The sequence below is a fragment of the Phoca vitulina genome, unplaced genomic scaffold (assembly GCF_004348235.1).
Source record: "Phoca vitulina isolate PV1807 unplaced genomic scaffold, GSC_HSeal_1.0 scaffold2, whole genome shotgun sequence".
Classification (NCBI taxonomy): Eukaryota; Metazoa; Chordata; class Mammalia; order Carnivora; family Phocidae; genus Phoca; species Phoca vitulina.
In genome coordinates, this window is record NW_022589705.1 from 87,539,713 (window position 1) to 87,560,552 (window position 20,840).

At 59.2% G+C, this 20,840-nt stretch overlaps 1 protein-coding gene across 1 annotated transcript in view; it reads left to right on the plus strand.

The window, feature by feature from the left end:
* Positions 1-20,840, plus strand: part of ALDH4A1 (aldehyde dehydrogenase 4 family member A1) — a 29,319-nt gene that overhangs the window by 4,455 nt on the left and 4,024 nt on the right. Inside the window, exons 2-12 of the mRNA XM_032392605.1 lie at positions 4,624-4,717; positions 5,295-5,387; positions 10,548-10,595; positions 11,366-11,521; positions 12,912-13,061; positions 13,147-13,221; positions 14,306-14,493; positions 16,748-16,821; positions 18,892-19,088; positions 19,261-19,308; positions 20,134-20,286. Coding sequence (XP_032248496.1) covers positions 4,624-4,717; positions 5,295-5,387; positions 10,548-10,595; positions 11,366-11,521; positions 12,912-13,061; positions 13,147-13,221; positions 14,306-14,493; positions 16,748-16,821; positions 18,892-19,088; positions 19,261-19,308; positions 20,134-20,286 — 1,276 coding nt within the window. The remainder of the gene's footprint in view (positions 1-4,623; positions 4,718-5,294; positions 5,388-10,547; positions 10,596-11,365; positions 11,522-12,911; positions 13,062-13,146; positions 13,222-14,305; positions 14,494-16,747; positions 16,822-18,891; positions 19,089-19,260; positions 19,309-20,133; positions 20,287-20,840) is intronic.

Sequence of the window (20,840 nt, forward strand, 5' to 3'; positions counted from 1 at the left end):
CCCGAGCGATCGCCCTGGATCAGGAGTATTCAGACAAGAGGGTCCCAGCAGTTCAAGGATGGAGGCAGGTGTGGAGCTCGGATGCCCTTGGTGCTTTCCCGTTATCCTCATTAGTGACGCCGAGGCAAAACCCTCGGTGTTGGGGTTGAGCCTGCTCACCCCAGGGGAGGGGGCAGACACCCGCCCATCTTGGCAGTTTCTTTTCTTTTTTTTTTTAAGACTTTATCCATTTATTTGAGAGAGAGAGAATGAGAGAGAGGGGGGAGGGTCAGAGGGAGAAACAGACTCCCTGCCGAGCAGGGAGCCCGATGCAGGACTCGATTCAGGGACTCCAGGATCATGATCTGAGCCGAAGGCAGTCGCTTAACCAACCGAGCCCCCCAGGCGCCCCATCTTTGCAGTTTCTTACCCCTCCCCCACCTTTCCTTTCCTGGCACGAGCTGTCAGTGCCCATGGACAGCAAGCCGCTGCCCACCTCCTTCATGAGCTGGGAAATGCTGGGAAGGAGGAGGCCCTAGCTGGGCCGAGAGGAGGACGAGCCTGTCCCCTCAGCCCTGTTGCTCAGGGGTCTCTGACAGGTGACAGGTGCTTCTGCCGTCGTGGGAGGCTCCTGAGTGAGGAAGCCCTGGGTTCGTGTGCTGCTCTGTGGGGAGTGGTGCCCCGGAGCCATGCGTGAGCACCGGGTCTCAGAAGTAGTTTTCTCATCTGTAATAATAATCATAATAGTAGTAATCCTGGCCCCTTCCTCATGCATTCGTAGCTGGATTCGGGAGATAATCACTTTGCGCAGTGCCAGGCATGTTGTAAGTGCTTAATAAATATTCCTTGATGTTTCGAGGGCAATAAAGTGGAAACAGCTCAGCCTGGGCCTGATGCCCCACCCTTTTGGACCTGCCCTGGCCCCCCCTGCACTTTCTCTCTGCTCACTGCTCACCGCCCCTTATCTCAGGGATAAGGAGGATTGGCCTTATCAGGTCCCAGATAACAGCTGGGAAAGTGTGGAAGCTCAGTGAAGCAAGGGTAGTTTCCTTTCTCCTCCTCTCCTTGGCCTTGGTCACCCCTGAGCCCAGGCACTAGGGGGCCTGGTGCTGCTTCCACAACACTTTGGGTGTTCATTGTTTTTCTCTCCTGCCCCCCCCCTTTTTTTCTTGATGAGTCTGATAAAAGGCTTATCAGTATATTCTTTGTTTTAAAAGGTATTTCTCCAACGCTCCCGTGCGCCAGGCGGGTGTCCATGGGGAGTGGCGGGATGGGGGGCGAGGGTGGTGGCTGATGGCCTGGCTGGAGCCACGGACAGCCAGAGCACTGTTGCTGGTGCTGTGACCAGAGCGTGGGCTCTGAGATGACCCGATATGGCCCGTCCAGGCGCTGGAGGGTAGCGTCCCCAGCACAGAGGGCTCCAGAAAGACCCAGGTGGCTGGATGGCGGCAGACGAAGTGGGCAGTGTGGAGGGATGATGGGAAATGAGCCTGGAGGCCTCAGTAAGGATTCTGACTTTTTGTTGTAGAAGAGAGGAGAAGCCCCTGAGTAGGCAGGTTTCATTGCCCATATCTGAGTTGTCTCTGTGCCCTTGAGATTGCTGCTGATGAGTGAGGAATGCAGTCCTGCCTGGAAGGGCCTCGCAGATCCTCACAGAGGCTCCAGGTTCTGTGAGTGATTCTTCTCTGCCTTCCCCAGAGCCAAGGGAAGGGTGCTCATGTTAATCCCGAATGGCCCATGAGCCAAAATAAAAGGCGGGGGCGGGGATTGGTTTTGTCAAGTGTCCTTGGATTATTTTTGGCTCCAGTTTTGACTGAGGCTGATCTTTAAATTCTGTTCCCCACATTTGGACTGATGGGCAGCTGGGCCGGGGCTTGGAGACTTTCCAGGCAGGGGGGAAGCCAGGGGAGAATGTGATCCTGTGGTCACAGTGGGCCTCTGCCCTGGGGAGGGTAGAGAGAGGCCTGCAGGATTTCTGCTTCTGACACCCCCTGGGAGGGAACAGGTTCAGGAGGGCTGGTAGCTACTGCATTTTAAGCGGGGTGGAATGTGGTGCTAAGTTTATTCCAGCAGTATCTGTTGAGTGTCCAGGCTAGCCCCTGATTGCTGTGACCTTGGGGGTGTCTGAGAACCATTTTGCCATTGAACACCTGGCCTGGTGCGGTAACATTCTGCATGTGTGTTTGCATACATACGTGTACATATATATACACATATATGAGACAATCTACGAAGACAATTTTCTTAGAAGTACAGAGCAGGAGGGGTGAGGAAGGGCAAGCACTTTTAACCTCACAGTGCCCCTGCAGGGCACACAGTACCGCCCCCATTTTTCAGGTGGGGAATCTGAGACCTGCCGAGTTTCTAATAACGGGCTGATGTCTCTCGGAGCGCGTGGGGCTTTCGGTCCCACAGATGTCTGCTTCTGGAGCTGGGCTTTCTGCACGCCCTTCGAGCCAGGGTCCAGGCTGGGGTTGGGGCACGCACCTCCAGGCTCCCAGCCCACACTCCTCCTCAGCGGCACCCTCCTGGCTATAGCTGATTGATTGGTGGTGGGGTGCTGCTGCTGGAACCTTCCAGAGGGCCCTGGGGGCACACGCCATCCCCGTTTTCCTGACGTGTGGAGGCTTGTGGCGGCTGGAGTTTTCCAGCCTCTCTGTTCCTCCCCCACTATAGGTGGGGGACGTCAGTGTAGACTTGCATTTATGGGATGTACCTGTAGCTTTGTGTGACTGTCTCCTGGGCTCTTCAGAGTAACCCAAGGGAAGGGCTGGTGGGAGGCTGCCCTCGCCCGACATTTCTGCCCTTGGTTAGGGGAAGGGCGGGGCCTGAGGAATGTGACCTGCCTCCTAGCGTCGGGTGGGTGCTGCCTGGGGGGTGGGGTGGGGGAGGAGGGAGAAGGCCCAGCTCACTTAGAGCCGTTAGGCAAAATCTTGGGCAACCGGGCCCTGCCCTCCTCCCTCCTGGACTGCCCGGGCCCCTTTCAGCGCTTCCTGTCACGCTTCCTGCTCTGGGCCTTTGTACTTGCTCTCCTCTGTGCCCGGAATGTTCTTTCCAGTCCTTCTGAGATCCCAGATGGCGCTCAGAGGACGCCTCCCCTGAGAGGCCCTCCCTGATCACCTAGGCTGGAGCAGCCCTACCCTTCCCCTAACTCGTTCTCGCATCCCCTCTGTCCTCACCTGTTTCTTGCCCACGGTTCCCATTGGAGGTGAGCTGCTTGTGATGAAGTACAGTTGGAAGAAAGGCAGGTAGGGACAAGGCGCCCCACCCTTAAAAGGATTTTGCACCACCCTAGAGGGAGTCCTCCATCCTTTCCCACTGTGATAGGTAGATGACCAAAAACCGATTGGATGATAGGCTCAGGGAGGATTGATCACAGTAAAACAGCCCATGCACAAGCCCATAAAAACCCCTAGACTTAGAAACTGGTGGCAACCCTCTCAGTCCCCTCCCGCCTCGGGAGCTTTGTACTATCACTTTGCTATCACTCAATTAACTTTGCTTTGCTGCCTACCACGCTGGTCTACCTCTTCATTCTTCCAAGCGGCCTGACCCGGAACCGCGGGCACCGGAAGGAAAAGGAAATCCTGCAGCCCCCGTGCAGCTGAGGCCTTGCTGTCACGGTCACTGCTGTCTCCAGTGTTTAGAGCAGTGTCAGGCATAAAGGGTGCCCAGGAACCTCGTAGGATGAATGAAGGACCAGTCCTCATGGCCCCTGGTTTCGTGTCCTTCCTCCAGGCCTTTGGTCCGTGAGCCTCCAGACCCGTTTCCAGGGAGAAAGAATAAAAAGGCCCCCCCAACACTCACAGCCCAAGTGACACTGAGGCCTGGAGGACCCCCCCCAGCTGGGGCCCCAGTTCAGGAATGAATGATCTCAAGTCTTGGCTCTTACCCACCTGTCCCCCCACCTCGCCATCCTCAGACATGTTAGGGTCGGTGGTCACCAGTGGTCACCAGTCAGTGAGGTCATAGGTTCAAGACCGAGCAAGGTCTCTGGGACAAGGAGTTCTTGAAACTCAGGACTCTGGAATCGGACCCTGAACCCCAAAAGCCGCCCTCCCCGTGGCTGCGAGCTGAGCTCAGGGCACTCCTCCAAGGTCCCAGCCCATATCCTGGATGTTCTTGCCCACCCGGAGCTCAGCTCTTGGTGCCAAGGGAATCCCAGCTGGGTCCCATTCTGATGAGACCGAGTTCTGGAACAGGCTGCCCTTTCAGCCCAGAGAAAGCAGTAACTCGGGGCCCTTTGGGATAAGGGCTGCATTGTGGGGAAGGAAAGGGAGAGTCACCCTCTCCATGTACAAAACGCTTAGAAGTGGTTTTGCATTGATTGAATTTAAACTTAAAATGGCCCTTGGGTTTGTATGGTGGTTCTCACTTAGTAGATGTAGAAACTGGCCCAGCGGAGGCAGGTCACATGCCCGAGGATGCACAGTGTCAGGTCTGGGCCTGGAACTTGGATTTTGGACCCCAGGGCCAGTTCTTGCCTCCCAGTTCTATACTTGCTCTGGATTTCAGGATTCTGGGCCAACACAGAACCCCCCCCACACACACACCCCCTCCCCACCCTGGTGGAGATAGAGGGCCCGGATTTGGTTGCGGCCACCACTGACTTGTCTGCCTCTCTTCCCTGCCCTTGTACCCCAGGCTGTGGTGGAAGCACACGGCCTCCCTGAAGGTGGCCAATGAGCCGGTCTTAGCATTCACGCAGGGCAGCCCCGAGCGAGATGCGCTGCAGAAGGTAATGGGCCGGTGGGGGCACCCAGTGGGGGTAGGGCACGGAGCGAGGACAGCCTTCAGCAGCCCGCCCCCCCAGGATGCCTCTCCGTGCCTACAGCCATCACCCCCTGTTGCGCCTGCCCCCAACCTTGGAAGGACACCGGGTCTGGGACAGGCGTGTGTCTGGAGGACGGAGAGGCTGGGGGCAGCAGGGGGGCAAGCCGGGCCACTCTGGGGCTCCGTCCAGGTCGGGGGTTGTAAACCCACAGACGTTTTCTGCTTAAAAACATTGTCCTGTTAATTGCCAGTATTTTTAAAATTGTGAGATGTCACGTACATTTCAGATACAGTTTTCTGTCTACGATGGAAGGACCTGGCAACCCTGGCCTCCCCTTCCGGCAGGACAGGAAGTGACAGCGGACAGGGGCTGAGTCCTGCTGCCCCCTGAGCAGAGCAGATGCTCTCTGACCTCAGAGCCCGGCCCCTTCGTATTTCTGTTCCCGCCTGGGCATCTGTGTTTGCAGGCCCCGCACTGGGGTTTTAGGGGGAGCAGAGAGGCGGGAGGAAGTACCCATCCACCCTGTTGTTCCCCTCCGTAGGCCTTGAAGGACCTGAAGGGCCGGACGGAAGCCGTTCCATGTGTGGTGGGGGACGAAGAGGTGTGGACGTCAGACGTGCAGTATCAGGTGTCGGTGAGTCCAGTGTGTCGGCGGGGCTCGGTTTCTCCCCGAACCTGGGGTCCATCTCTCAGGCAACAGATCAGCTTGTCACACGGGTCTCTGCCTCCAAAGGGGTTTATAGTCTGTTCCCTGCTTTTGAATTCTGTGCGCCAATATAAAACTTCCAGAAGTAGTCTTGGGGGTATCATCATAAAAGATGCCGACTTCATGCCTGCCAGGAGGGAGTTAAAATAGGGACTGCCACAGCTTTGCCTTTTCTTTAGAAAATGGACCCATTGGCCACCTAGAGGGTAGGAAGAAAGGACAGAATGTCAGAATTAAAGATAATCCTTCCAAAGAGAGGACAGTCTCCAAAGCCCTGGCCTCTATTTTGGAACGGCTGCTCTAGTGGAAGATAAGCTCATCTGAGGTGAGCACCTAGGACGTGGCCGGGCCTCCTCCTAGAAGCCCTCCAGCTGGAGCCATGCTCCATCCGCAGATACATCTGAGAGGCCCTGTGCCATCTGCACGGGCTCCTCTTTCGGTCCTTGCCACTCCTCTTTGAGGGAGGAAGAGCGGGGAGTTCGCTGCCCATTTTACAGATCAAGGGACAGGCTCAGAGATATTAAATGGCCCGCCCAGGGTGGCACAGTTAGATCTGGACTAGGGATGATTAATCCTGGTTCTTCAGAACCACATCCCATTGATTTTGATTCAGTGGATTTTCTAGGAAGGATTTGGAAACAGCATATTAACTCATACAGTGCAGTAGGATCGTCTTGCTGTGGCCTCCTGGTCCCGGGATGAGAACCATGGAGCCCTACGTGCTGGAGACAGCCCAGACTTGCCTTCACGCCTCCCGGTGACCGCAGGGAAGCGAACACATCACTTACACTAGTCAGAGTGTTCTTGAAATAAATTCCAGCTGCATGATGGGAGAAGCACAGCCCTTCCCCATAGTGGCCCCAGAGAGAAACGTCTCCCGAGGGTGTCAGAAGGACGCAGTGATGTGATGAGCAGCGTCCACACAGGAGTCTCAGCTCATGCACAGAGGGCACCTTTTGCGCACTGTCACTGCGTGCAGGCCGAGGACATCCCCAAAGCCTGGGGATGCTGGAGGTCACCCTGCAGGTCCGTGTCTGCTGCTGGGGGAGCTTTTCCGTCTGGAGTTCAGGGTACGATCGGATACCGGCATCTTTGTTTCCAAACCTAATGAGGGGGAGATTTCCCCTACACATTCAAATGTCTGGCTCGTCTGGGAGGTGGGATGATGTGGCCGCACAAGGCCGGCATGGCCACAAGGCACTGCGTGGCTGGAACACGTCTGTGGGCAGCTCGGGGGGGGGGGCAGTGGTCCCCACCACCCCTAGTGCATGATGCCAGCTCTGTGCACTCACGGCTCTTGCCTCTCTGGCCCCAGCTGGGCAGTGGCCGGCCTGCGTGTCCCTCAGGCACCCTGCCCGCGCGTTTCCCTCGGCCGGGCTTTTGCTAGACCTGGGACAGTGAGCCAGAGGCCGGTGGTCTGTGACGGTTAAGAGGTTGTCACCTGCTTCTGTGCCCCCCCCCCGCCCCCGTCAGTTCGAGGGTGGGAGGGACCTGCTTTTGTGAGAGTTGGGGATCTTGACCAGGACTCGTGGCTGAGTGGATGTTTGCAGCTGGCCCATCAGGGAGCCTGAGCCCCAGGCAGAGGACTCACCCCACCCCTTCTTGTCCCTGGCGTGGCCACGACACTTGTAGCCCAGAAAGGCTTAAAGCAAATACCCACCTCAGCTATGGAAAAAGAAAAGTGTGTGCGTGTGTGTGCGCACACACACACGTTTTGAGACCCCGTGCAGATGCATTTACGTGCAGCTTCTAGCTTTGTATCCAGCAACCAGTTGCAAAATGAAAGCCATGGTGTGTGAGCCAGGTGCTTTCCTCTGTGGTAGTGTCACCCAGAAACCTGTTTGAAGCTCGAAGAGACCCCAGCTCTTCTTTCTAGCAGGGCATGTGTAAGTCAGGATAATAAAACGCAGCCAGCCAGCCACGCCTCTCGGGCCCAGGCCCAGGGCAGACGGCGGGCTCTGCCCTCTTGGAGCTGCCCTGCTGGAGAGCAGGTGGTCCTGGGTCAACAAAGAAAGAAACGGGAGTTCCAGCGGGTGAGGGACAGGGGAAGGCACGGGCACTGTGCTGGGGACGCGGGGGCCACATCAGGCAGGGCGGTCGGAGGGCTCCATGGAGCGGTGACCTCTGAGTCAAAGCCCGAGGATGAGGGTGGGTGGGGGTTCGCTGCCAGGCAGAGGGCTGCTCGGTCCTCGGGCTGAGTCTCGAGCTAGGAAGAGGCTCAGTGAGCTGCACAGCAGAGAGGAAGCCAGCGGGGTGGAGGATTCAGGGCAGAGGGGTGGGCGGACGTGACTTCCTGAGGTTCTTACCACCTGTGCTTAGGGAACCTATTCCATGAGTTCTGGGGAGTCACTGGAGGGGGTTAAGGAGGGCCAGACTTTGCAGAAGAGCCCTGTTGCTCGTTACAAGAGAATGCTTTCTAATTTCAGGACAGCAGAGTGAAGAGGTGAGGGCTTGGCAGCACCTGTGAGTCCAGACTTAGACCCGTGGGGGTCCGGGACTCCTGGGTGGCTGGGGAGTTGGGCGGGAAGGTGGGGAGAGAGCCAGGCGAGGAGCCGGGATGCAGGGGGCCGTGAAAGAGCCGGAACAAAGCCCGGGGAATGGCAGCCCCAGGTGGGGAAGCGCAGTGCACCTCTCTGGAGGGTCTGCCCACATCTGTGAGCTCCCCACCTGCCCCCATGGTGGTGGGTGGTGGGTGGTGGCCGCCTTCGAAACCGTGGGCCTCCACTCCTTGGCCCAGAAGTGGGCACCTGACCGCAGCTGGGCCGGTTGGATTTACGGCCCTAGAACTTAGAACTGGCAACAGACATCTCGCTTTGAGGGGCTGGAAGCTACGGGGAGGACACCTTCCACCTCTGAGACACACGACCACAGTGGGTCTCTTGAAAGGTGCGGGGCGCCGCCTCACAGAGGAGGAGAGAGGACGAGAGAAGCCTCAGTTTTTAGGCCGGGCTCCTTGAGTCTTCCTGAAGCCCAGCTGCAGGCCACCTGAGTCTCCATTACGGAGGCCCCTGTGTGTAAAAGGTTCCCCTTCTTGCCCGCTGGCTGACCTCCCTGTGCCTCAGTCTTCTCATTTGTAAAATGGGAGTAGCAGTCGTGGTGCATAGGGTTGTTGTCGGGGTGAACGGATTGATCCATGCCCAGTACTCGGTGCCCGCATGCAGGCCGCTGAGCAGACGTCAGCTGTGACAGAAACAGTCCTGTTTCCCTCAGAGCCTGCAGCTGGTTCATCCAAAAAAGCACGAGGGGCAGACCCATCTGTGTTTCAAACCTCTGGAAGCCATTGACCGTGATGGCGGGAGGCTTTCTCCTGCAGGTGTAGGGTGGGTTTTCTGTGGTGTCCCTCACTCGCCAGATGGCCACACTGCCCAGCCCATAACTGAGTCCTGCCCACAGGCAAGGAAGGTCCTGAGGAGTTCACACAGCATCTTCCGTGATTCCTGCTGGATTTCTCCAGAAGGGGGTTTAGGGGCTAACAGTGGGCTAAGCCCCGTGATGACATTAGCCTAAGAAGCCACGTGCTCAGGGTCATTGAGCCAGGAACTGACGTACACTTTGGCTGGACTATCAAACTCCTAGATCTGTAATTTGGGGGAGAGTAAAGGGTTGGCCCTTTTGCAGATGGGGGAAGCACATTCAGGCTCTGTCCAGATGGAACCCTGAGCAGGTGCATGCAGGGTAAGGGTGAGGACCCTCAACCCCCAGCTCCAAGGGTTCTGAGGATGCCCTGGGAAGGAGTTGCCCACAGGGGGTATCCTGGAGCCCCCACTACTGGATCAGCGACCAGAGGGCCTGACACCCGCAGTCCTGGGAGCACAGCCTACAATCACTCAGTTCACCCAGCCCCTCAGCGCTGTCCCAGCTGCCAGCTTGGGTTCTGGTCACCCTCTGGGCAGACACTTCGCATTGTCATGGCCCGTGGTGCCTCTCTGACTTGGCCACGTGGTAACTGGGGGAGCCCAGGCGTGGGAAGCAGTGGCCGGCACGTGGCTGCTGGCGTGGGGGAGCTGCGGTCCACGGGGGCTGAGTCGAAGGGCCTGGCCCCGGGGTGCCTCCTCAGTCCCTGAGCATCACAGGCCAGTCTCAGGTGTGGACAGGATACGGGTGACTCTGCTGGGGGTTGAAATGAGGGGGGAGAGGGCCACTTTCTCCTGAACCCTAGACCAGCACTGCCCAGTAGAACTTTCTGCAGTTATGCTGATCAGTATCCACACGCTGTCCCACTATGGCAGCCACGGGCCACGCGTGGTCGTCCAGCACATGGAATGTGCAGGTGCAGCCGAGGAACGGGGTTGACATGTCAGCGGGCACGTGTGGCTAGTGGCTGCCACGTTCCACAGGAAAGCCCCACACAGCCCATTGGCAGACTGCTAGGTGGCAAGAGTACTGACAAGTGTGCTGGAAAGAAGTGAAGTTTCTCCCTGCTTTATTAAAGCTCACGCTAGCATCTGGCGCTGCCGGGTTCTTTTTGCAAATGTTTGTGGAGGGTCTTCCCTTTCCCATGAGTCTGTGTGGGTCCCGAGCCGGGGGCTGGAGAAGCGGTTGGTCTGTCCCCCAGGCACTCGGGACAGCAGAAATCCTGAGTGGGTCTCAACTGCAGTGCATCGTTGGGGGCCTCGCGGGGGGACAGCGCCCAGGCCTGAGCCACAGCCACGTGCCACACGGGCTCTGGCAGCATGTTCCCCTGTGAGCCCACTTGGGCCTTCTCCGCGTGCTGTGAGGCAGGGGGTCCCCATTTCCCACAGGGGGGAACTTGGAAAGGGGAGCTTACTTCCCTCCGGCCCCCAGCTAGTAGGTGGCGGGGCTGGGATGTGAAGCCGTGTCTGACCACAAAGTCCACACTTTCCCTCAAAGACTGCAATCCATGCTTTTCTCCGGGACCGTGAACCTTCCAGAGCAGGAGTGGTTTTACTCACCGAACAGCAGGTGCTCTGTAACCCTTGGTCAGACAGATGGATGTGGGGATTGGAGGGGAGAGGGTGAGTGTGCTGAGGACTCTTGCCCGGAAGGCGAGCTCTGAGCCTGGCCACGTCCCCACCTGTCCTGGCACCTCCCTGCTGGCAGTGACCTCGCTCTTCTCTCATCTTGCAGCCCTTCAACCATGGACACAAGGTGGCCAAGTTCTGCTATGCAGACAAGGTGAGGCCCTGGCGACTTCGGGTAGGGGCGCTGGCCCTCTGTTCCCCACTGGCTGCTGGCATGGAGGCGGATGTCAGTTGCTGCTTCCCTCCCTGGCCGTGGGGGGTGGAGTCTTTCACGAGGCTGGGCCCGCCAGGGCTTCATTTGAGCCAGATGAGAGCTGTGTGGGCCAAGGCTGACATCCCCCGACATGCCTATGGCCGCGAGGCAGCCAGGTTTCTAGGGGGAGTAGATTCTGCAAGGCTGAGTCAGGGACATTGGAAACACCATGGATAAGAAGGCAAACAGAGGATCGGCTTCATGGAGGGGCAGCGAGAGGGGTTGGGGTGCCCTGTGGCAGGGGGTCTAGGAGCTGGCTCATGGGGCAGTGAGAGCATGCTGGCGGCAGGTGAATGACTCAGGCTGTGGTTCTGGCCAGGCACTTGACCTTGAGGGCCGGCGGCTCTAGTGAGTGGGTTTGGGGGCCCCAGGAGGAAGGTGAGGCCCTGATGAGACCACAAGAGAAAGCAGAGCTGGTTTAACAGCTGAGGGACTTGGTGCCAAGTCCCTGGCATGCAGACCTACCTGGCAGGTCCCTCAGACAGGCTCGGGGCCTGGGTTGGGCCGGCAGGTGATGGGACACTGTATTTGCCACTGTGTGTGGGGGAGAGCACTGGAGCTAAGGGAGCCACGGGTCCCTGGATGGAGGGTGGCCTCCAGTTTCCCTTGCCCATTCCCCTGGGGCCCTTCCCGCTGTGGGAGACAGCCCTGAACCTTTTCCTCTTCATTAGGCCCTACTCAACAAAGCCATCGAGGCCGCGTTGGCCGCCAGGAAAGAGTGGGACCTGAAGCCTGTTGCAGACCGGGCCCAGATCTTCCTGAAGGCGGCGGACATGCTGAGTGGGCCACGCAGGGCAGAGGTCCTTGCCAAGACCATGGTGGGACAGGTGAGGTACCCGTGGGCACAGTGGGGTGGGAGTGGGGGGAGGGAGGCCGTCCCACTCCATCCAATATGGCAGCCATCAGCTGGGCTGCTTCTGGGTGCCAGGACGTGCTCTGTGTGCTGGAGACTTAGGCCCCGTGCCGTCCTCCAGGCTCAGTCAGACCTCCGCAGCCCTCAGGGTGGGCTCTCTGACACCTCCAGCCCGTCACTCCAGGCTTACAAACCACCAGGGTCTCTCTCTCACCGACAGTCATGTCCCAAGTCCTGTGCCCGGCACTCAGGGCCCTCTGTTTCTGGCCCGTGTCCAGCTCACCGGCTGCTCTGCCCATGAGGTCACCAGTCTGGATTTAGCAGGATCCCTGGACAGTGCAGGCGTCCCATCTCCCTGCCTGGCTTCTGCCCGGTGGCCCTGCCTGGAATGCTCACTCTCTCTTCTCTGTCCTGTGAACTCTTCCCTTCGAGCTCCAGCCCAGATATCACCTCCTCTGTGAGGCTTCCAGGATCTTCTCTGTCCAAGAGGATTCGTCCCACCCCATGCTCCTGTAGCATGCTGTTCGTTTGCCAGTTACAGCTCAGATCGTATTGGGTATAATGAGTTCCTGTGTGTTTGTCACCTCTCTACAAGCTTTATGGAGAAAATAATCGAGTTAGCTGTTGTCCGTCTTCCTGGGCCTTGCAGCACATCTCCCTGGAGTCAGAGAAGCTTTTTTGACTGAGTGCATGAGGAGTCAGGGAGTGGCACCAGCCCCCAAGTGGGGAAGGGAGCCCAGGGAGAAAGGGTTAATTTCGCCCTCCCTGGGGAGGGAGCCTTAGGCCCTCCGGTTGCGCGGCCAGGCCAGCTCCCCGTCCTGTAGTGAGGGCCCCCTCTGCTGCACGGAGGTGGTATGACACCTCCTTACTGGCCAAGGGTCTCCTGATTCTCAGCGGCCCCTGGGGTGGTTGTGGGCTCCGCAGCGTCCTGGGGGAGCCACACACACTCGACGGCCAGATTAAGGTGCCTTATTGGACTAAAGAGTCAGGAGCTTGTAGGAGGCGTGGTGGCCTCACAGAGCCGGGGCCAGAGCATCTTAGCTGCTGTGGCTCCAGGTCCCAAGCAGGGTGACCACCACCAGTGACCCTGTGTGCCAAGGAGGGGCTGCCCTGATCCGGAGAAGCCCCATTCTTGCAGCCCAGAGGCCCTCCCCGACCCTTAAGTCTGTCGGGAGGAACGGGTTTGCTGTTGTCAGGCCTCCTGCTTCTTGCTCCAAACACCCCTAGTGGGGGCACCTGCTCACCTGGGGGGACGGAGCCACCAGCACCGTGGGCACCATGTCACCATGGGCACACGGTCGGTGTTGGAAAAGTGCCGGCGGGAGGCGCGTTTGTCGCCGCTGACCCTCTGGCTGTCGGCGCAGGGTAAGACGGTGATCCAGGCGGAGATTGACGCAGCGGCTGAGCTCATCGACTTCTTCCGGTTCAATGCCAAGTTTGCCGTGGAGCTAGAGGGGCAGCAGCCCCTCAGCGTGCCGCCGAGCACCAACAGCGTCGTGTACCGGGGACTGGAGGTACCCACTGGCAGCGGGGTGGCCAGGAGCCTGCAGGAGGAAGCCTCGAGCTTGGCCTCACCACCTCCCCCTCCCCCTTCCCCAGGGCTTCGTGGCGGCCATCTCCCCCTTTAACTTCACGGCGATCGGCGGCAACCTGGCGGGGGCGCCGGCCTTGATGGTAAGATGATGACCTTGATGGTAAGAGGATGACCTTGGTGGTGAGATCGGGCGGGGGCGGGCGGGGCCTCTCATTCCTGCCTCCGCAGACGACAGCCGCCCCGAAGGCAGAGGCAGTGTGGGCACTCTCCCCCCCCCCCCCCCCAGAAAGGCTTTGGGATCCGAGACTGGTTTGGATCCCAGCTCTGCCCCATGCTGGGGGATCCCCAGGCAAGCCGCCAAACTTCTGAGGCGGTTTCTTCCTCCTCCTCGAAGTGGAAATCTAGGAAAGCCCAGGGTACAGGGTTGTGGGGAGCAAGTGAAGCTGTGTGTGGGACACGTGCGTGGGACACGTCTGGCCTGGTGCGGGCTTTGTGTGCAGGGAATGTTGATGGTGATGGCAGATCACTTTCCAGCGCCTACTGTGCCCTGCCAGAGATCTGTCAGGTCTAGGAAACGACCACACAGTAAGGGTTTGGGCTTAGCTTCCAAGTCCCTGGCTCCTCTGCCCTTGTCAGGGAGAGGGTGGCTGCCGCCCTCATGAGCTCCCACCGAAGGGGGTGATGCAGCCCTGCCCTTAGAGGGCCTGGGTGGCTCGTGGGGCACCAGGAGGAAGGCTGGCAGGTGGTGGGGGCCTGGGCCCCACACGGGGCGGCTGGCTGATCTCAAGGATGCTCCTGCCCAGGGCTGTCGTTATGCATCTGTGCACAGATAGACACGCACATACCCAGGTGCCCATGTGTCCTCAGCCAGAACATGTGCAGAGACAGGCCCGTGAGCCCTTGCCGGCCACGCTCAGTGAGTGCTCAGCGACGTGGAAACATCCAGAACAGACCTGCCCGAGGGGCGCTGGCAGGACCAGTTGGTACAGGCTTCCAGAAGAAGGGGGCCGTGGCCAGAGTGTGGGAGCAGTGGGGGCAGGGTGTGGTCCCACTGGCGAGGGTTTTTAGAGCACAGTGCCAGACACCTGGAGTAGTGGGGACATCCCGGCCTCCTGGAAAGCCTGGTGGCTCCACGTGAGGGATGGCTGTGCTTCAGGATGAGGGAGGGGGGCAGTCGGGTGGTGACCCCTGGCCTTGTGAGTCATCACCGTGCCTCCTGGGCAGGGCAACGTGGTCCTGTGGAAGCCCAGCGACACGGCCATGCTGGCCAGCTATGCCGTCTACCGCATCCTCCGGGAGGCGGGCCTGCCCCCCAACATCATCCAGTTTGTGCCAGCCGATGGGCCCACATTTGGCGACACTGTCACCAGCTCGGAACACCTCTGCGGTATCAACTTCACAGGCAGCGTGCCGTAAGCCCCTGGGGTGGGGTGGGGTGGGGTGGGCCAGGCGGCATGGGGACATTCCCCAGGCGACCGCCTCATGACCTCTGTAGGAGCCGGAGGTCAGGCACTGACCATACCCACTGACTCAGTGTGGCCGTGGGTGGCCCACTTCACCTCTCTGAGCCTTCATTTCTTGACCTGCTCAACAGGAATATGGTCCCTGCCTCGCAGAGTAATTGTGAGGCTCCAGTGAGTTAACAAAGAGGAAGAACTTCACAGGCTGGAAGCAGCCTACAGACATTCGGTGATGTCGATGTTCATGCCACCTCTGTCACTGGGAAGGGCACAAGGGAGCCTGGAATGAATTGGAGGAGAGTCAGGAAGGCTTCTTGCAAGAGGTGGTATCTAGGCAGAGGAGATAGCCAAGCAAAGAGGGGGTAGGGAGAGTGTTGTGGGAGAGGGAGCAACACGTGCAGGGCCTCGAGGCTAAAGCTCTGTGCTCGGGGAGCTGGGGGTGGTTCTGTGGGGCTGGAGTGTGGGGTGCTGGGACCGAGGTAAGCATGTGGGCAGGAAACGGTTCGAACGTGACTGCTCGTTTATTCAGTAATGAGCAGGTGTATGTGTCCAGTGAACGTGTGGACAAGTCCTGGTTCTTGGGGAGTTTAGTCCCGTGACTGTAAGACCCTATGAGCCCACAGAGGTGTCTAGACTTTATCCGGAAGGTGACTGGGAGCCACAGAAGGTTTTATACCCAGGGTGTGCATGAAGCAGCTTTATTTCAAACAGAGGCTGCAGATGGTCGCTCTCTAGTTGAACCTGGCAAGTGGCTCTACTTTGGCTCCTTGTACAATTGGGACGGTTTCATGCAATAATCTTTTTGAGATCTCAGGCTGCTTTTGAGAACCTGCCCCTCTGGGCTTGCGTGTCCACGGGGCACCCCTGGCTAGAGGTGGGGATGGAGTGCTCTTCGATCCTTGGCAGCCTCACAGGCGCTGGGCCTCTGCGTACCTGATCCTTCTTTCCTGGTCTGGCGCCGCGGGGGCCCCTGCATTCGCAGCCTCTGTCCCGGATGGCCACTCTGGCTGCTTTGTGGACAAGTCACCAGTGGCCAGAAGCAGGAGAGCGGTGAGGAGGCTGTCCACGTCCAGGAGGGGACAGCAGAGGCCTGAACCAGGGTCGACGGTGGGAGTGGATTCAAGTGAGCAGGTGGCAGGGAGGCGCGATCACGTGTCCGTGGGATTGGATCAGTGGATGGGGCGGGGGTCCGTGGGAAAGTCTAGGCTCTGGGCAGAGGGGCACCTGGAAGGCGTGGGTGGACATGACAAGTCACCTGCTGGTCACTTTGTGAGGTGCCTCACGGTCATCTGAGTGGAAATGTCGGGGTCTGCACTAGGGGGTCCTTCCTGGTGTCCCTGGGGACACCTGCAGTGGCTTCCAGTCTCCCTTGCCCGGCCTCAGGCTCTCCTACCCCCCTCCCAGGTTTTGCCAGGTGTGATGGAGGCATTAGAATTGCTGAGGAGGACCATTTTCCAGAAAGGCCCACTCTGCCAGCGCAGGCCCCACGGGTCCCTGCCTATTAGCGGGCGGAGCGGGCCTGGCCCCCATTTGCCATGCTCTGATGAGCAGCGGGCTTAAAGGTAGGAAAGTCATAAATTAGTATTAGCTACTGTGTTGCAGGCTCCCTGGTGATTAGCATTTTTATTGTTTTGTGGTGCTGAGGTTGGTCACACTCGGAGCTTGGGAAGGAGGTGGGGGCCTGCACTCCCTCTCCCAGGACCCTCCTTGGTTTGGCCGCCGGAGCCGGGGCGCTGGGCTGGGGGCGCCCCTCCCAGACATGGCCGCGTCTGTCCCCTACCAGGCACCTGCAGCGTGTCTGGCACCGACCTAAGCACTTGACTCCCATTAGAGTGATCACAGAACAGCTCTGCCAGGTGGGAATGTTCTCTGCAGTTCCCAGATGAGGTGCACAATTTGAGGTTGAGTGATGAGTGCAAGGTCACATGGCCGTGAGTGTCGGAGTCGGGACCCCTGGCCTTGTGTGCATCATCTTGCCACCAAGCCTACCTTTGCTCCCTCCCCACGGGTCCCGAATGTAGCCTGTCTCCAGCTGCCCCCGCCTCCTCCATTCCCGCCCTCCAGCCCTCGCTCTGACCTCTGCCCCCACCTGCTGGGCTTTGGGGCCCCTTCCTCTAGTAGGGCCTCCTCCCCACCCCCCAGGACCCTCACTGTCCCAGGGGCCTGAGCCTCACTTCCTAATCCTTGCCCTATCCTCTGCTTTCAGCACCTTCAAACACCTGTGGAAGCAGGTGGCCCAGAACCTGGACCGGTTCCGCACCTTCCCACGCCTGGCCGGAGGTAAGGGTCCCTCTCCCGGCGCCCTCCCTGTGGCCCCCGGGGACCCCTTCCTGACTGTCATGGAAGAGGAAGAGGCAGAGGTGATGCCCCCATAGAGGGGGGTAGCCCTGCAGGAGCTGAGCAGTGAGAGGCCTTAGGGGCGGAGTCTCAGCTCTGCTAGATCCTGGGGCTTGTGCCCTAGAATGTGCAGTTGTTCGTTCATTCATTCATTCATTCATTCATTCTTCATTCAGCAAATAAAATATTAAACAGCTACGTAGGCACTTTCTGGGCACCAGGGATGCCTTGATGGTGAGAGACACAGACCCAACCCTCAGGAACTTGTGTTCAGTAGAAGGAGGCAGACAGTGGGCACACGGATGATGTGCAGAACCCACAAGAGAAAGGAGGCGTGCAGAGGCCCCGGGACTGGGCGCAGTGGGTGATCTAGGGTGGCTGGTCGAGTGGCTCTCTCCTCAAGGAAGGAGCCTTTGAGCTGAGACCTGGATGCAGGGAGGAAGCCAGTCAGCCTCGCAAAGACCTGGGAGGCAGAACCATGCGGGCCCCGGCGCTGTGCGGTAGAGCTTTGCGCGGTGATGGAGATGCTCCGTGTCTGCGCTGTCCGGGCCGGTGGCCGGTGGTCTGTGGCCACGGGTGCCTCTTGAGCACTTGACAGGCAGCTGGTGTGACCGAGGAAGTGAATGGCTTGTTTTGCTTCGTTTAAATCAGTGTGAATGTAAATAGCCACGTGTGTCTGGCGGCGGCTATTTACCGAGATCGAGGCAGAGGGACCTGCAGGTGCGGAGGCCACGAGGTGGGAATGAGGCCAGTGTAGGTGGTGTAGGGGGCGGGGGCCAGCAGGACGGGGGCCTGAGAGCTCAGCAAGCCTGGAGCTTACTGAAATATTACTAAGTTTCCCACAAAGAAACACCTGCAAGGTCAAGGAGATTTGCTGTGTTGAAGCAAAACAGATTCCGTGTCTGCAGGACTTCCCAGAGCCTTTAATGCTTTTAAAGGCATGAGGTATCTTCAGGAGCAAGGACTGATGAGTGTTTCCCAAACTCTTTGGCTCATAGTACCCCATTTTTGCGGAGGCCCCCATGGACCAAGATTTTTTGGGAGAGGGCTGAGTGCATAAGAGAGAGGGCCGTCCAGGGTCACACAGCAACCGCAGAGCGGGGGCCGGTGGCTCAGCGTTCTTGCTCCTGTGGATGATGTGGGGCCCGCGGGGAGACCGGACCCACTCCTGAGCTGGTGGGCGCTCTGATTTGGGGTCAGGGAAGGTGCGCCCTCAGCCACTGTGGCATCTCTACCCCAGTCCACCCTTTACAAGGTGGGAGCAGCGAGCTGTCTCTGGGTTTCTGTTCTCTGCCCCCTTCCTGCTGTGCTCTGAGGGAGGGAGACCACCACTTCCCTACCACCTCCCAGCCTCCAGAATTAATCTCTCTGTGTTTTCTTTTCTTTTCTTTTTTTAAGTCTTTATTTATTTAAGTAATTTCTATGCCCAACTGGGGCTCGAACTCAGAATCCAGAGATCAAGAGTCGCACGCTCTTCTGACTGAGCCAGCCATGCGCTGTTTTCTTGTCTTTAAAAATGGGGATGATAACAGGGTTGCTTTGGGGCCTTCATGAGACAAAGCAGGAAGTGCTTTGAGTAGAGCTTGGCAGGTGGTTAGTGCTTTGTGGAGCTGCTGGTCACTCGTGTTTCACAGAGGGAGGAAACCAGGGCCCAGGGGCTGAGAAAATGAGGGGGGTGGTTCACTGCCATGAGTAGGAAGAGGGACCAGCCCTGGTAGCCAACACGGAGTGGAGCCCCTCCCTCTCCTCTCACCGGGTTGGGGGGTCAGGAAGGCGCCAAGAAAGCTATGCCTGCTTCTGGGAATGGATTGGCTCCTGGGAGCCTTGGGTTCTAGTCCTTCTGTCTTGATGGGAGCACCCCTGCCCCAGCCTCAGTTTCCCCAGCTGTGGGGTGGGAGATGGGCCTGGCTCGCCGGCTTCCGGGGTTGGGGCTGCGCACACCTGCGCACAGGTGCAGGTGGGGCGGTGGGCGGGCCGGGAAGCCGGCTCCCCTCACGCCCCCCTCCCCTGCAGAGTGTGGGGGGAAGAACTTCCACTTCGTGCACCGCTCGGCCGACGTGGACAGCGTGGTGAGCGGGACCCTGCGCTCGGCCTTCGAGTACGGCGGCCAGAAGTGCTCAGCCTGCTCCCGCCTGTACGTGCCGCGGTCGCTGTGGCCGCAGATCAAAGGGCGGCTGCTGCAGGAGCACGGCAGGATCAAAGTGGGCGACGTGAGTGGCGCGGCCTCCCCGCCGCGGCCCAGCGGGTGGTTGATGGGATTGGAGGCTCCTGGGCAGTGTGCGGGGCCGGGGCGGCGGGGGTGGGGGGGGAGCTGTGCGGGGCGGGGCTCCCTTTGTCTCCGGCCTGCGGTGACTCCAGTTCTGGTGCCTCCCTCACCTCCAGCCAGCAGAGGATTTTGGGACCTTCTTCTCCGCCGTGATTGATGCCAAGGTACGGGCAAGAAGCAGGCGTTCCTGGGGGGCCGGGCCCTGCCCCGGTTGGGCGAGGGAGGAGGAGATGTGGGGGCCTTGACTGGGGCCGACGCGGCCCCACTGCTTCCGGCAAGGCAGCCAGATGGCCACACGGACGCCCCCACCCCGCGCTTTGAAACCAGCAGAATCATCTGTAACCAGACAACTTGCTTCCCGCGCATCCCGCACCCAGGCTGGACAAGCCCCCACTAAGTGTAGGTCCACACACGCACGCAGACAGGCCTGCAGGGCGGCAGCATGCTCCCAAACACGTGTGCGTGCGTGTGCCCACGAACACATGATTGGGTGAGTAGGCAGGTGTGTGGGTCACCCGTGGAAGCAGACACGCCCACGTACACGCCTCCGTGCCTTCTTGCCATGAACAGATACACCTTGTGTGCACACGTGTTCATGTGTATGTTCGTATGTGTATAGATGGCCGTCTGCATTCACACATGTATGTGTAACAGACGTGCATATAAACATGTTACGCATGAAGGCTCGTGGCCGTGCACATGCCTGTGTGTACATTCGTGTGTGTTGTTTCTGTAAGTATAATTTGTGGTTCTGCCACACACACACGCACACACACACACACACACTCTCTCTCTTTCTCTCTGTCTCTCAAATGGGTGTGCGTGTCTGCCCTTGTTTCTGCCATGGCTTAGCCAGACCCTGGCTTTGCCCTCTCCCCATTCCCTGTTCCAGAATTTGAGCCCTTCAGGGACAAGTGTGTTGGGGGCACTGCTGCTGGGAATGGCGTCCTAGCCGGTCTGTGACACCCCCTCCTTCCCACCCATCCCAGTCGTTCAGTCGCATCAAGAAGTGGCTGGAGCACGCCCGCTCCTCACCCAGCCTCACCATCCTGGCCGGGGGCAAGTGTGACGACTCTGTGGGCTACTTCGTGGAGCCCTGCATCGTCAAGAGCGAGGACCCTCAGGAGCCTATCATGAAGGAGGTGAGTGGGGCGGGCAGCCTGGGACATAGACGTCAGTCTGTCCCCCGAGCACAGTGCACACGGGACCCTTGCGTGTGGCTTCCTTCTTGTGGTGCTACCCCGTTTCACAGATGGGAGTGTGAGGTTCTAGAAAGGGAGTGTCTCGTTCCCAGTGAGAGCGGAGCCAGGCCTTGGACTCAGGCCTCCTGACCCCAAATCCAGGGCTCTGTCCTTGACACTGCTGGGCCTGGCGGTGTCCTAGCACTTCCACGGCCTGTGGCAACAGCTGGGCCCTTGACTGAGAGGAGAGGGTGTTAGCATTCCCATCTTACAGATGAGAAACTGAGGCTCCGAGGGGTCAAAGCTCTTGCCCAGGATGGCAGTGCAGGGGTGGCCAAGGGGACCGTGATATTGCCGGGCAGTTCCTGTGCCAGTTGCTGCCAGGAGTCTTGCTCTCGGGTGTGGGTTTGGCTGGCACCGAGGGCCAGAAAGGCTCCTGGGATCTTCTGCCAGGTTGGGATGGGGTCGGCGGGGCAGGAACCAGGTGTGGCTCTCTCCTGAGGGCGCCCGGCGGG